Source organism: Conger conger, chromosome 5 (assembly GCF_963514075.1).
Source record: "Conger conger chromosome 5, fConCon1.1, whole genome shotgun sequence".
NCBI classification, from domain to species: Eukaryota; Metazoa; Chordata; class Actinopteri; order Anguilliformes; family Congridae; genus Conger; species Conger conger.
The window spans coordinates 57,809,538-57,825,791 of NC_083764.1; the positions used below are offsets into that span (position 1 = coordinate 57,809,538).

The following is a 16,254-nucleotide window of genomic DNA, read 5'->3' on the forward strand; positions in this document are numbered from 1 at the left end:
CAGCAACACATGACACCACACCAGCCATAATCTGTGCCTCTTCCAAACTCAGAAACAGGCTTACGGACGATCCCTTTCTTAAACAATTGACTGCCGCAGTGAGCTTCCACGCAATGACACCAGCAGCTTTGTGCCAAACCGCAGGGCGCGGCATCCATTTGCAGGGCTAAAACCCCCATTGCACCTCGAGCTGTACGAAAGGACCCAAGGCAGCCATTTTCAGTTGAAGTATTCGCTCTGTGCGAGGCACCTTGGGACATGAAGCCGATTCGCAACACTGGCTGCCCCATCCCAACCTGGGACCCCGTTCACCTGTCTACGGTGAGCCCCAGTGCTAGGGCACCCCCTTGTGGATAGGATTTGTAATGGTAAAATGGTGAATGGCATTTATATAGCGCCTTTATCCAAAGCGCGGTACAATTATTGCTTCTCATTCACCCATTCATACACACACTCACACACCAACGGCGATTGACTGCCATGCAAGGCGCCAACCAGCTCGTCAGGAGCATTTGGGGGTTAAGTGTCTTGCTCAGGGACACAGCCCGGGTGGGGGATCGAACCGGCAACCCTCCGACTGCCAGACGACTGCTCTTACTGCCTGAGCCATGTCGCCCCCCATTTGTCTCCCTTTCACCAATCCCAACCTGGGACCCTGTTCACCTGGCTACGGTGAGCTCCAGCGCTAGGGCGCCCCTTGTGGATAGGATTCGCAATTTGCAACACCATGAACAACCCCCACCAGTGGCCCTGTTCCCTGGCCTGCGGCGCCCCCTGGTGACGAGCTGCTTACCGCTGGCGGCGGCGTGCTGTGCTGGAGCTGGTGGATGGTGGCGTGCGCTTTCTCCAGCCGCGCACTGGCCTCCTCCTGCTGCTGTCTGACCGTGGCCAGCTCCCGCTTGACCAGGTAGCTCTCCTCCGCCTCCTGAGCACGTGTCACCTGGCCCTTCGCACACAACGCCCGGGGGGTGAGGACACACGGACGCACGGACGGGCGGGCGGTGCTTACACTCAACCGTATGCAGGGCGAGACTAAAAACTGTTAACGTCCGTAGGTTAACGGTGTGAGCCATTCCAGATCATACAGAAGACCAGCTTACTGGTGGCTTCCGGTCAATGTGCTAACGTGCTAAAGGAATGGATGCACCATCACCATTTATAACCCTAACACGTGCAGTTTTGTGAGGCTAGCTACAGGCTGTCGAAAGCATCATTTCAATAATTTGATAACAATAATTAATAAGTGCATCTGAGCGGGGGACATGCGGTTAATTCTCAGTTCATGCACGGTATTTCTGAGGGCTGTTTTGAGGCCTTTAGCCCTGCTTTTCTGTAGTCTGTGCTCCAAGGTAAAGAAGAATACTTCACATATAAACGTGTTTCAGTGATTCTGGAGCAGTGCAGGCCTGAGGCAGACCACACTGGGGAAAGTACAGGGGACACATGCACAGTTAAGAGGGGAGCTACAGTACACAGACAGGGGGAAGAGAGCGGGAGGACCTCGACGTAACATGAACGTAATAGAAAAGTAAGAGATACCTGGATCAACCTATCAGCCAAGGAAGCACTTTCCTACAAAAAAAAGGAAAAGAAATCCACACAAAAGCACACAAGAGAAAAACAAATAAATTTAAAAACAAAGCAAGTGACAATACTGATTTTGACAGAAAGCAGTGTTCCATTTCATTCCCTTTGCTTCATGCTAAAACATTATGAATTATGATACAAATATATGTAATGTTATTTAGCTTACAGGGCATTTAATAACTGGATGAAACAGGGAGAAAGGGAACACGGTGTGGAGATGGTGTGAGATGACAGGGTGCGGATAGTTTGTGTCTGTGCAGAGACAGTGTGGAGACAGAGGAGCAAAGCTGGAGAGAGCAGCAGGACTCAGGAAAGACCAGGGATGCAGAACGCAACGCTAGCGGAGAAATTAGTTTAAACTCCAGCGGTTTCCATTCTTTTCTCACGGGAAAAGAACAGTTTCTGACCGACGGCCGGCCTAACCGCGGGTTGTCACGACGATGGACAGTCACGCGCTCGTTAATGCAATGGTTAATGCAGCCTCCTCTTCAGCTTAAAGCATCGGGTTATGCTTTCTCATGCTTCGGCAGTGTAGGAGCCCTTAGAGATGGCTAAAGCAGTGCCTGCCTGCACTGCACACTTTAGCCTTGGTAACCAGCACCCTTAACAGGCAGGAATGCAGCAGAAAAAATAAACCAGACACCAGCAGGTCACCTTGCCTCCCATCTCCTCTGGCCCTGGTCTCTGCGGTCCAGTCTTCACCCATTACAGTGGCAGTGCAACTACACCACCCTGCCACTAGATGGCACACCAAAGCCAGTCTTGCAAAGGTGAAACCATACACAAACGTACCTCACTCAAACCTACAGTGGACAACACTGTTATTCAACAGTGATTGCAATATCACAAATCTTGTATGGCAGAACCATCTTTATACCACATCTACACATGTATGGTGGTTGACCAGGAGCAATAATGGGTCACCTGACACGCAGAGAAAGCAAATGACATTTCCCCTGTCCAAAAGACCAAAAGTACCTTTCCTCGAAATGCACGCCATGGTGATTTGGTTGTTAAATTCCGCACAGCCCAGTTAGTAGAGAACGTGTACGGGTGGCCCACGGGGAACACACACACACACACACACATATATATATATATATATATATATATTCTCTCTCACACTCTCTCACACTCTCTCACACTCTCTCACACTCTCTCACACTCTCTCACACTCTCTCACACTCTCTCTCACTCTCTCTCACACACTCTCTCACACACTCTCTCACACACTCTCTCACACACTCTCTCACACTCTCTCACACTCTCTCACACACTCTCACACACTCTCACACACTCTCACACACTCTCACACACTCTCACACTCTCTCACACTCTCTCACACTCTCTCACACTCTCTCACACTCTCTCACACTCTCACACACTCTCACACACTCTCACACACTCTCACACACTCTCACACACTCTCTCACACTCTCTCACACTCTCTCACACTCTCTCACACTCTCTCACACTCTCACACACTCTCACACACTCTCACACACACTCGATGTGTTAATGGAGATGGAAGTGACTAGACCCTGCTAGTGGGATTGGCCATGCAGACTCCCCTCCACCAGGCCCATCTCAGACCAGGCCCTCTGGTACTCACTTTCTCCAGGGTCTCGATCCTCTGCTTCAGGAGCCTGTTCTCCGTGCGCAGCCTCTGAGGGGGCAGAACCGTCACACAGAGCGGTCACAAACAGCGGTCACGCATAACGGTCACGCAATGGGGCAACATTGATTCAGGCGGTAAGATCCGGTTCAATCCCACCCCGGGTGTGTTTAAGTGTCCCTGAGCAAGACACCTACCCCCAAATGCTCCTGATGAGCTGGTCGGTGCCTTGCATGGCAGCCAATCACCATTGGTGTGCGAGTGCATTTATGAATGGGTAAATGAGAAGCATCAATTGTACAGCACTTTGGATAAAGGTGCTAAATAAATGCAGACCATTGACTATTAACCATTTACGCATAGTGGTCACATAGAGTGATGATAAACGGCGGTAACGCGTAGCGGTCACATAGTGCGGTCCAACTAATCGATTATAAATAGGACTTCTTGGCTACATCACACTTTTGTATGGCTGAAGCGAACATGTTCTCCACTTTTGTAGGATAACACAACTTGCTCAGGGACGCTTCGACACACCCAGGGCAGGATCGAACCGGCAACCCTGCCAACTGCTCTTATCGCCTGAGCCAATGTCGCCCCCCCACCATTTTAGCTGCTTTCACAGAAGAGGACTGTTAAATCCTCTTCACTAGCAAAAACTGGCACCAGCATTTGGAGCAGCTGGAGCCCATTGTGTAAAAATGCACTGTGAAAGCATGCCACTCAAGACCTCAGCCTTAAGGACGCAGCCCTCACTCCTGCCTACAGCCTCTGGGCTCACCTACCTTGATTTCCACCTGCTCCTCCATCTCCTTGGTTTTGATTGTAGTGTATTCCTTTTCTAGCCTGCAAGCACAACAACACAACTCAAGACAAGGGCCTCCAGAATGAGCACAACCCATTCAGCAACACATAAATATCATATAGACATAGATATGAGTGTCTGCCAAATGCCTATAATGGAATGTAACATAACAGCAACCTGCAGGCGCTTCACCTAACTTCCACTTTTGTGGTCAACGCTAGTCTTGCATTCAACGAAAGTAAACAGCAGTTTCCTGTGTAGAGGGTTCAGCCCAAAGTCTAAAAACAGTTTGTTTTTAAGCAACAATACACTGAATTATCGCTGAAGAACCTACTTCTTCATTTTCTTGGCGTTGTACTTGACTTGATAGGCGGTGAGAATCACCCTGTCGGGACCAGTGTCCAGCTGGTGTGGGATGACCTTCTGAAAGTGCTGGAGCAGGACAGGGGGGTCAGTTCTGATGGACTTATTCAGAGTTTCCGTAAATCAGTGGCACTGTATCAAACACAAGAGCTACAACAACAACCAGCTGTGTGTGTGCTAACTCGGGGTATTGTTGCTAGAAAGATCGTTTAAATATCCGAACTGCATTTGGTAAGCAGTATATAAATTCCAACTTATTTTAAATTGTAGATACAATAAAAACAATGTCGCTTCATATAGTTTGTACATTATCTCCAAATCCCCCTCACCCACCCATTACACATTAAGGTATATATCGCATTTGTTAGGCACTCGTTGACAGTTCCAGTATAAAAGAAAAAGACATATAGTTTCAAAGAAGACTATTAGACACGTGTGCTCGACGCACTCCACAAGCACACGTAAGCCCAGAATAGCTCTGCTTGTATCTAGGCAATCTGTTGCAGGGACACAAGGGCTGCAAAAGCACGTGGCTTTGGCAGAGCTGAGGAACGACAGCACAGTGGAGAGGAGAGGTGAGGTGGGGGGGCGTGTTTAGGCGGTTGGGCAGAAACCTGTAGCATCCCCTCCATGTCCAGCTGCATGAGCTCGGCCTGGTTGATCTGGAGGATGGAGAGGCCCACGCGGAACACGATCTCCAGACCCTGTCGCCCCACAGGAGAACAGAGACACCCTCAAACTCACAGGAGAATCAGACTCACAACACCATGAGACTGTTCTGCTTCTCTGACTCATCTGTTCCAGAATTCTACCACCAGGGGGCGACCTTCAACTGCACTCGCACATTCATGTGTATGCTACTCTGATGGTTCACCAAGAGAAAGAGAAAACGATGTATGTGACAGTAAACTCCTCATATAAAATCTATCAATCTGCTATTATCTTTCAAGATAAGTTTTCATGGAACGTTACAGCAAAATTATAAGTCACACACGCATTTGTGATCTCACACCTGAATCATCAACTCTGGCCCACAAATCAAAACCCAGCCCTGGTTTTCTTTTCTCCCAGGTAATTAGTGCTACTAATTGACCAGACTGTTCCACACCCGACCAACGAGGTACAGTGTTGGCGGAAAACCAGAAGTTCTTGGCCCTTGAGGACCGTGAGTTGTATAGAACCTGCTTCTCCGGTATATAATCATCTTCTCCGACAACAGTGTGGCTGCACAAGGCCTCACCTCGCACATGAAGATGTCGAAGATCCTGGTGGCGACGGTGAGAGGGAAAGAGGTGAGGAAGATGGTGAGGAACCAGGAGGAGGCATACATGGAGGTGTGGAAACTCTGGGCCTGGAAGTGGAGGTGGAGCTCTGGCAGCTGCTCCTGGTGGAGAGATAACAGCAGACACAGCAGTGAGAGGCACAGCGGCCATTAATCTGTTAGACAGACACTCAGCCCTTTCACATCCAACACCAGAGTTATGTCCTCTAGTTAGAGGGGGGTGGGGAGGTGTACTGCCCCCTACAGACACTGAAGCAGCGGTGCCTCTGTCGTGTCGTCCCAAGCCCAGGTGTGAAAGGAGGGGTCAGGAGAACAGAGGACGTACCTGGATCATGCACTCAAACTGGTACATACACAGCCCCAGCTCAGCCATGCTGGGCTTGAACAGCTCCCTCAGCCTGTAGTCCTGCATCAGCTTCACAAACACACAGAAGGCCTCTTCCTCCGGCATCTGGGGAACACACACACACACACAACCACACACACAACCACAGACACACACGTGAGGCCAGCTGCATTGTACTCAACTAATCAGCTTACTGACTGAACAGGATCCTAACAAGACAACTTATCAAGGAGTTTGACAGAGGAGACCTAATTATAGATAGCCATGAAACGGTTATCAGATGACATCTAACCCAGGGGTCAACAGCTGTCATTCTACAGAGTCAAAGGTTTTGCTGGCTTTTGTTTTTTTGCCTTTTGCCTTGACATAAGCGCATTTATACGCCAGAAACCAGGGGAAGTGAGTAGCAGTGTAATTGGCGGTTCTATTTATAAATTAAGTGCCAAGTGACAACTAAACCAGCGAAAGACTGGCTCCAGAACCAGCGGACCCCATTCAAAACAGTTCCTTTGAAGGGAAGTACAGTATGGCCGAAACTTTAGAAAGGCAAAAGATAAAAAAGCAACTAAACATCCCGAGCGGCCATCTTGTGTGGAGGCGTTACCTGCATGAGCAGCAGTCCCACGATGAAAGCGCTCCCCTGGCAGTACCCCACCTCTCGGTCCACCAGCGAGTAGGCCTGAAACAACAGGAGTGGAGCGAGGTCAAGGGCGTCACTTATTGGAGAGGGGTAGGGGGTTATGACCGCACCAATATTACAAAACGGGTGAAATGCACCCCTGATGAGAAAAATTAATTAATATAATAACAATGGGAATTTCATGCTGTGATTGGGATATACTGATCCGCAGCCCTAAGTATTTTCCCAAGAAACTATAATTTCACTGGTGTTCTTCCAAAAACAATCTTCCAGGGGGGCATGCCCCGGAAAGCTACAGTTTGTGGGGTCCACGCACTACAATGCCCCAAATATTCAAACGAAGTAACGCCCTTGCATGAGGTCTGTAAACATGGCACAGGCTCGCAGAATGACAGAGCTGGCAAGTCCAGGTCAGGCTCTGCAGCAAAGCGCTTCAAAAGGCTGAGGCTCCGCCCCTGAGGTGCTGTCAGTAGCCTACGTGAGACCTGCATCCTACTGCCACAGACCTGCATCCTACTGCCACAGACCTGCATCCTACTGCCACAGACCTGCAACACTGCCACAGACCTGCATCCTACTGCCACAGACCTGCAACACTGCCACAGACCTGCATCCTACTGCCACAGACCTGCATCCTACTGCCACAGACCTGCAACACTGCCACAGACCTGCATCCTACTGCCACAGACCTGCATCCTACTGCCACAGACCTGCATCCAAATGCCACAGACCTGCATCCTACTGCCACAGACCTGCATCCTACTGCCACAGACCTGCATCCTACTGCCACAGACCTGCAACACTGCCACAGACCTGCATCCTACTGCCACAGACCTGCATCCAAATGCCACAGACCTGCATCCTACTGCCACAGACCTGCATCCTACTGCCACAGACCTGCATCCTACTGCCACAGACCTGCAACACTGCCACAGACCTGCATCCTACTGCCACAGACCTGCATCCTACTGCCACAGACCTGCAACACTGCATCCTACTGCCACAGACCTGCATCCCACTGCCACAGACCTGCATTCTACTGCCACAGACCTGCATTCTACTGCCACAGACCTGCAACACGGCCACAACACTGTAGCAACATTGCGAGAATACTCCGTGTCAGCTGGGCTAGCACAGCCGGCACCCAACACCAGGGTCTCTCCCCCACGCTCGGCCTGTTTGTAAACATCAGGGCCCACTGAGCAGACGCTCCGCTCGTTGGCAGGCAGGGTGTAGGAAGCTGGCAGCCCGCAGGAGTTCAGCTCGTCTGCACGGCCACGGTGCCAGGTTCCAGGCTGGCTTTCGCATTCAAAAATGGGCTAACTTTATCGATTCCTCCGCACTAGCGCGTGCGGTGCACCGGAGCGGGGAGGAAACGTTGCCGTTGTGCCGGCTCTCAAAGTGCTCGTTAGCCTGTCGAGCGCGCCTTATCTGCACGACGCATGAGAGGCAAGCTGCCGGGAGCAGTTCAGCAGGACGCTATTCAGCCAACGAAGCTCGTCTCTCAAACCGAACATCGGACGCAAACGGCTTAACCAATCCCCTTGTCTCCGACGTTATCCGTTTACAAACAACAATTACCCCGACAGACGGCACAAACCACTGTCAACAGTTTCCCTGACTGTGCTCTTTCTGCGTCTTAGCCTTCAGAATTCTGTAGACAGACAAATGAGTCAAGTCATAGCTCAGGGAACAAATAGAATAGCTAACACTGTCAACATTGGGGAAAATTTTTTTTATAAATTGAACAGGAAAAATATGTTGATGTGATGTTGCCTTCACTGTATTAAGATTAAGCCGGAATCTAAATGAGTGTGCAGCGGTGGGGAAGTAATTTGAGTTCACTTCCTTGTCAGTAAATTCAAAGAAGCATGTTATTCAGGAAGCTGTCATAGCTGCTCATTACTGAAGATGAACTGAGCTGTGAATAATGCCGTGAAGGAATTAGCTTGGCTCTGCAGCGGCAGTCGGTGTTCCCTGAAGCAAAGACCAGGAGATTTTTCACAGTTCATTGGACACTGGTTATCAATATGTTTTTTCAGAGATTTGCTGAGTCGTAAGTAACCACACTTTTTTCTTCTTTTTTTAAATTTGTTATCAAAGTCTGCTCATCAAATTGCACATCAGGCATTACTGAGCCAGTTCATATTTCAGCGATATGCATTTGTTTCCGCATAATTATCGGACGACGTTGGTAAATAAAAACCTCTGAGCCCATGTAATCTGACTGATCTTAAAGCCTTTTGACACCCTTTGAGAACCCCGTTGATCTTCTAAATTCATTCGTTGTTAATTATTCATCAGTTACTTGGCTCCTCGACCCCTCCCCCCTCTCCTGCACTACTGTGTTCTCCCCACTTAAGCTACACATTCGCCAGCGTCCATGTTAACACAGAGAGCTGACTGCAGGAGGCAGAGTCACAAAAAAACCAAAGTCACTGCTCTTTGCGGACATTTTGTGGGCGTTTTAGACACCAAAACCAGGAAGAGACACTGACGCGTGAGGGCCTTTTACAAAATAATACTCATTTACCAACTTTAAGGGAATTGTGACAGACTGATTCAGTGAATGATTTTCAGTACTTAGAGACGCTGAGGGAACATAGTGGTCACACAGATGGCCAGTTTGGCCTGACTAAACCGCCCAGCAGAATGAGGCCTCTCTGGACAGAGTCAGGCAGTGTGGAGCAGGGAGCCTGGTCTACCTATTAGGGAGCTCCACCCAGCGGTACACCCTGCCGGCCTGCCTGCCGCTTACCTTCATGACATTGAAGAGCACTTCCTGGCCCAGGCTGTCCTTCTCCTTGAAGAACTCGTGCTCGGGGTAGGTGCGGGCGATGTCCCGGCGGATCAGCTTCTCGCAGGGCGACGTCATCTTCAGCAGCTCGGAGTACTGGTCCTTGATGGGCATGTTCTGGGCGTTACACAGCAGCTGCCACACGATGGCCCGGAAGTGATGGGGAATCCCTTTCCTGACCAGTTCCTGTGTGGGGAAAACCGCACGTCAGCGCTAACCTGGACACTGGCCTTAATTGCTGTTTGAAAGGAAACCACAAATACCAGCAGACACTGCGGCCCTCCAGGACTGGAGTTTGACACCCCTGCTCTAAGGTATCAGATCACAAATACGGCATTAGAATACTCCTAACTGAACATTCTAATGCTGATTTAACAACCACTACTGGTAATTGAAAGCAATGGAGTTTTAGAACACCGACTTGTAATTTTGAATAAAAACATTCCAAAAAGCCTACTCTTCAGGGTTAATAGTGTGCAGGAAATATGAACAGTAATACTATTACCCTGATCACAGAATAACAGCCAATCACATTTTCCACCACTGGCATGTCGACTTTATCTCCACTTCAGTGTACTTAACCTTCTCAATTACACGGAGGTAATTATTAAAACAAAGCCAGGGCATTGAGCCCTTTAAGCTAATCCCTTTTTTTATCTCTTGTGCTAACTAAAGGCCACAGACTGTACAAGATCACAGAACTCCAGCTTACTGGGCTTTTTAAAGGCTTTTAACAAGCACAGAAACACCCTTATGAGTATTCAGGAGCTTTCTTTTGGCCTTTAATTAGGGGAAACACAGCCCGTTGCCAAGGGGAAAAAATCCAAATATCCAATCTTAATTAGACTTTCAGATACATGAAAACAAGAGTGAGAAAAACCAACTTGGTTTGTTTTCGATACACGTGGCAGTTTGATGTTTTTTTCAATGGTGTAGTCCAAGGCTGTCCAACCCTGTTCCTGGAGAGCTACCATCCTGTGGGTTTCCATTTTAACTTAGTACACCTGATTATACCAATTAGCAGCTCAATCTAATCTCTAGCTATTGAATGGGCTGCTTTGTTAGGGTAGGAGTAAAAACCTACAGGAAGGTAGGTCTCCAGGAACAGGGTTGGGCAGCCCAGTTGTAGCACATACCTACCCACTACACTAGGGTAGGACCCAGGGTTGTGCTATAGCACACTACCGACCAACACACTATGCTATAGGACCCATCGTTCTGCTGTACTGTGCCATTTAACCTTGGTGGATATAGCAGCCTCAGAAGCAGTGTTTCTCCACCCAGATGTGGCAGTGACTTCCCTGCCATTGCCATTTCCTGCTCTAATGGTTGGGGTAATAATGAGCCAGGGAAGCTGGTTTGGCGGTAATAACATTAGTCAGGTGCAATTCATCTTCCTTGTTTTGCAGAGAGAAGGGCTGTCAGCTGAGGCTCTGAGGATTCGGGCTAGACAAGTGGGAGAAAGAGCAGTACTCTGCCTCCAACTCTGAAAACACCAACAAACCATCCATAGCCCTCTCCTGCCCTTTAAAGAAACCTCTCCCAGCAGCTCAACCGATGACCCCTCATAGCAGTCAGGTGACTCACAGCTCGGTTGTCAAAACAGGGATTTTTCTTAATACTGCTTTCCAGCATTCCATACACGGGTATGCACGCAAGCAGACACACAGACACACGCACATGCACACATGACATACAACACCCGCTCACACACACACACACCAAACACACATATGCATGCAATACACGGGTATGCACGCAAGCAGACACACACAACATACAACACCCACTTGCACACACTCACACGCACAAGACAGACAGAGACATACACTCACACGCATGCACACACACCCGCACACACAAGAAACACACACGCACAGAGATACGCACACACATGCATACACACACAGGCAAATGCACTGGCACACTTCAGTAGTCACACACAGGAATGTTTCAGCGACCACAAAGGAATATGGGCCGGTGAGCTCGATAAACACCTCAGGGCTAGTCGAGCGCTCGCTCTGTTCGACCGAGACCTTTCTTAAGATCCTCCGCTACATGTATACAGCCTCATAAATGGGGCCTAGTACAAACACAAGCCTTAAGACACAATTTATTCCTGTGCCGCGACCGGCAGTAAGCTTTCCCCCAACCCTACGGACATCAAACCTCCTCCATTGGCCCCGGGGGTAATGGTATACGGGGTCCTCGAGCTGGGAATGTACCTGAGGAATGTCACATAAAACCTTTGATCTGCCATGTGAAGGGCCCCGGGAACGCGCTGCCGTAACGACACTGCGCAAATCAAGCGCCGTGTCTGGGAAGCGTCAACCAATCGGAACAGATTGTGAGTTCAGCTGACCTGAGGGCCGAGATACAGGTCGCTAAATGACAGAGCGAGTTACAACGGCACAAAATGATTGCCTGCATATCGATAGTGGAAATGGGCCAAGAGTCCAAATTAGGGGTCTTGTAGCCTTGGAGTTTGTCTCAAATCATTAGGCAGTAATTTTTCAAAATGAGGGCGTGCAGAAGAGACAGGGTTTGGGAGAACATCAATCCTAGTGCTTATTCAAGCTCTTCTGGATTTGGCAGGGCTCTTATTTTGACAGGAAGCCAAGCTGCCTCTGATGCCAGGTCTAAATATGCAGCATGTAAAATGACCTGTTCAAATGTGTTTCAGTCACCAAAGCACAGTGGTGGCCATTTTATAATTCCAGTGTACTGTGCAAATATAAAACTAACTGATATGCAAATAACTGCACCAACAAGATTGAAGTATGCTTTTGCTTTTCACCTCTGCACTGCTCTTTGACTGCTGTTACACTACTGTCACACTCCCTATTTCATGTTTGTCAATGGCCTTGTTGGGTGACTTTGTGTTTTAATGTCAGGTCCACCTTGTAAAAGAAAAATTTTTTTTGATCTCAATATTCCAGGTTAAATAAAGGATAAAAAATATATATATAGGAAGGGTCAGCACCAATCAGAAGCCTTGTATGAGAACAGAGGGGCAGGGCCCTCTTGCAGTTGCTGAGCTGACTGGCTCTGACGGGGGACTGCAGGAGCTGACCTGATTGGCTCTGACAGGGGATGGTTGTTACCTTCAGCTGCTTCTCCTTCTTCTTGCGCACCTCCTCCCAGTCGTTGACGATGCGGCCCCACAGGATCCAGGTGTCCTCCTCCAGGTGGGACAGGTTGGAGGAGGCCGAGGAGCTGGACACCAGCGAGGAGCCACTGTTTCTCCGCGAGCCATTCACCGACTTCAGAGACTTACTGTCTGTCTCCAGGAGCCTGCAGGGCACAAACACAGCCTGTAAATATAACACACACACACACATACACACACAAACACAGCCTGTAAATATAACAGCACAAATACACTCACACTCACAAACACACCCACACACGCAAACACAGCCTGTAAATATAAGACACACACACAAACACAGCCTGTAAACATAAAGGCACAAATAAAATGGTAAATGATTGGCATTTATATAGCGCCTTTATCCAAAGTGCTGTACAATTGATGCTTCTCATTCACCCATTCATACACACACTCACACACCGACGGCGATTGGCTGCCATGCAAGGCGCCGACCAGCTCGTCAGGAGCATTTTAGGGGTTAGGTGTCTTGCTCAGGGACACTTCGACACAGCCCGGGCGGGGGATCGAACCGGCAACCCTCCGACTGCCAGACGACTGCTCTTACTGCCTGAGCCATGTCGCCCACAAATACACACACACACAATAAATATGACGGCACAAATACAGATACATCTTCCCAAGTCATGAACAGTAAATGGCTCACATGCACGCATGTGCTCTCACACATATACATGCACACACACATATACAGGAGCTATAATTCTAACGCACACACACAACCTATAAATCTAACCCCACTACAACAGGGTACATAGCCTTCCCATGTAAGTGTGCACACACGCACGCAGACTCACACAACCTATAAATCTAATACTACAAATACAGATACAGTCTGCTCAAGTCTTGAACAGTGAGCGCACACACGTGCACACACACATACACACACACTCAGACTTCCATGCATCAACACACAATCCTAACACCACAAACACAGAACACATGAACCTGTCACATCCCCGCAATGTCACACACACACACACATTTGCTCTTAACACTTTTGCACACAACAAACCGCCAAAGCAAACGGCCACTCTGCAGCAAACAGTCTGTGTTTGGACCCCTCCGGGTTTCCGAGATGAGCTTGCTTTTCAGGGCAAACGTGACTTTCAGGACGACACAAACACTGGCAGGCCCTCGCCACTGACCCGTCTCAGACAAGCAGCGCCCCAGGCCATGGCTACTCAAACCCAGCAGAGGTGGGAAGTCCTGGGGGACAGAAAGTAAAAGCCCTCCAACCCATGAATGCCCACTGATTTCACTCATCAGTTCTACCTCCTGGCAGAACAATTTAGCCTATTAGCCAATCGAGGTGAATGGAACAAAACGCTGGGGAGGATTTTTACTTTCCGAACCTGGATTTCCCACCTCTGAAAATCAGCAGTCATTTCAAAGCTCTGCAGAATGGACCAAGCACAACATGAAAAGCGTTGCAGCGTTAGAATTAACAAGAGACATCACATTTCAGCCCTTTGCTGAAAGCCAAGTCCAGCCAAAAGCCTTCAACAAAGCAGCTTTGGAGACTTCCTTTAGCTGGCACTAGGACCCTCCGATGCTTCCTCTCCCTCCCGCTGTACCTGCAGGAAGTGCTCTGGTTGCAGAAATCCTCATCTTGAGCAAACAGCTCATGTCACAAACACATCCTGAACCAAAACTGATAGTGCCCTTTCGGCACAGAGGGGGCTGTTTACACACAGAAGCAGCCATGTTTGCACACGCTCCCTGTGACCGAGAGAAACCCGAACCTCTTTCAGCACAATGCGCAGAGACTGCCAGGGCATCGAGTCAAATTAACCCTTTTAACCTACTGGCAACAATGGCTTGAGGTCTAACTGGGCAGCACAGACAGTGGACCAGGGTATATCAGGGTAGAACAGACAGTGTACCAGGGCATAACAGGGAATAACATTGTAGCAGGGCGTAATCTGTATTCAGAAATTGAGGGGAGGTGTGGATGTGTGTAACCACCTGAAATATTATCACGATTAAAATCCTGCCAGATTTCTGTAGCCTGAGGTAATAACAACGCAAAGACGTCCTGGAAAACTACAGTAATACTGCATAAACTCCATTTCCTGGGACTTTCCCACTCATGGCACTCAATCACTCAGTCACAATTATACCTTCATTTTCTGCAAAGATGTGCACACAAAATGCACAAAATGTAATTCATGTCTGTTATTTGACAACAACAGAGTAACAAGGCAGTTTGCTCTTCAAACACTTCTTTATTTTGCCTTCTTCCTGTATGCTGAGCCAAGCATTCCATATTAGAGAGAGAGGGAGAGAGAGAGAGCGAAAGAGAGGGAGAGCGAGAGGTAGAGGGAGGTAGAGGGAGGTAGAGGGAGGGAGAGGGAGAGAGAGTTAGCTTGTGTGCAAGTTGGAGAGTTACCAGTAATGCCAGTGCAATTCAGGTGACTGCATTTCTTGCACTTGGGGTCTAACACACACAGATCCTGAACAGCTGCCAGTGGTGTCGTTTACGTGTACACAATATTTTAGCAAGGGCACAAAGTGACACAGGTCCCCAGTCTCGATAAGAAGGCTGTTGTCTGCTTCACAGTCGTGGGGTGATTTGTCCACCCTTTATACACATTTGGCAGCCTCCCTCCATACAGTACATCACTGAAAAGCAGCATGCAGCACATTTCAGCGTACAGATGATAAAATCAGCCAGGCACGCGCTCCCTGTATGTTCCATCTTACTCACAAAGGAAGAAACAAAAACGCAGACAACAGTGGGACGCAACTCCGACCCTATGAACTGCAGAACTAGGCCAAGTGTAACGGTTTATCTATGTATTGGTTCAAAGGGCAATGATCCGTTTCCGATACAACATGGAAAAATCTAACGGTATTGATATGAACCACACTGAGATTAGTAAGAAAAGGGCCAGTAGCAGTGCAGCACTTTAAGCTCAATGTATTTGGCATTGGGTACATTTTACTGGGTTTACCTCCCCAGTATTCTGCTTGTTGCTGTAGATCAGCATGGGGCTAGGACAGTGTGGTTTCAGCCTGCGCATAAAGACCATGAGAACCAATCACAACATTAAGGGGAGGAGTACACACCTCATAGTGTCACTGTGTGAACTGCTAAGATGGCTAACACATACACACACACAGATACATGTGCACACACTCACACCAGACAAACACACACACAGCAGACAAAACACAAACGCATGCACACACAATGACAGGAGCAAACACACTGGTGAGAAAAGCGCTACAGTGGATGAGGGTAAACAAATCAAATGTACAACAAAGTGTCCTTTCACTGACAATGCAGGACCACTGCCCTAGAGCTATACGGGTACTATTTGCATTCGAACTAGGAGAGTGAAGCAGTGTGATTGTGCGTTAGCACTGAGCCGATATCCCAGTGCCCTCGTCTCAAAATGTCACCTACACCAGACAACAAGGTGTCCTTCCACTGAGAATGCAGAACCACTGTCCTAGAGCTGAACACGACAAGACAAAGAGAACAACTTTGCTTTGGTCGGCAGCCATGTCTTTGCATAAATTTTAATGCACCGATAGCCACCGATGGCATTTCAGATGCGTTATTGTCGTTTCAAACGCTGCACCCATACAGTCGCCGTTACCATGGTTTCAGCATAGAGATGTTGGACGTTAATGCGAGTGTC

General features: G+C 48.6%; 1 protein-coding gene across 14 annotated transcripts in view; it reads right to left on the reverse strand.

Annotated features, from left to right (window-relative positions):
- The window catches only part of evi5a (ecotropic viral integration site 5a), a 67,071-nt gene that overhangs the window by 24,113 nt on the left and 26,704 nt on the right, over positions 1-16,254 (reverse strand). For 10 of the 14 annotated variants that reach the window (XR_009708713.1, XR_009708714.1, XM_061241280.1 and 7 more), the window contains 11 exons: positions 12,540-12,729; positions 9,397-9,621; positions 6,603-6,677; positions 5,978-6,103; positions 5,611-5,754; positions 4,985-5,074; positions 4,342-4,439; positions 3,988-4,048; positions 3,200-3,253; positions 1,540-1,572; positions 794-946 (listed from right to left, as the gene is read on the reverse strand). Coding sequence is in view for 12 of the 14 variants with exons in the window: in XM_061241280.1 (XP_061097264.1) it covers positions 794-946; positions 1,540-1,572; positions 3,200-3,253; positions 3,988-4,048; positions 4,342-4,439; positions 4,985-5,074; positions 5,611-5,754; positions 5,978-6,103; positions 6,603-6,677; positions 9,397-9,621; positions 12,540-12,729 (1,249 nt within the window). In the remaining 2 variants the exon portion in view is untranslated. The remainder of the gene's footprint in view (positions 1-793; positions 947-1,539; positions 1,573-3,199; positions 3,254-3,987; positions 4,049-4,341; positions 4,440-4,984; positions 5,075-5,610; positions 5,755-5,977; positions 6,104-6,602; positions 6,678-9,396; positions 9,622-12,539; positions 12,730-16,254) is intronic. The other 4 variants (XM_061241289.1, XM_061241286.1, XM_061241285.1 and 1 more) reach the window with 2 other exon arrangements.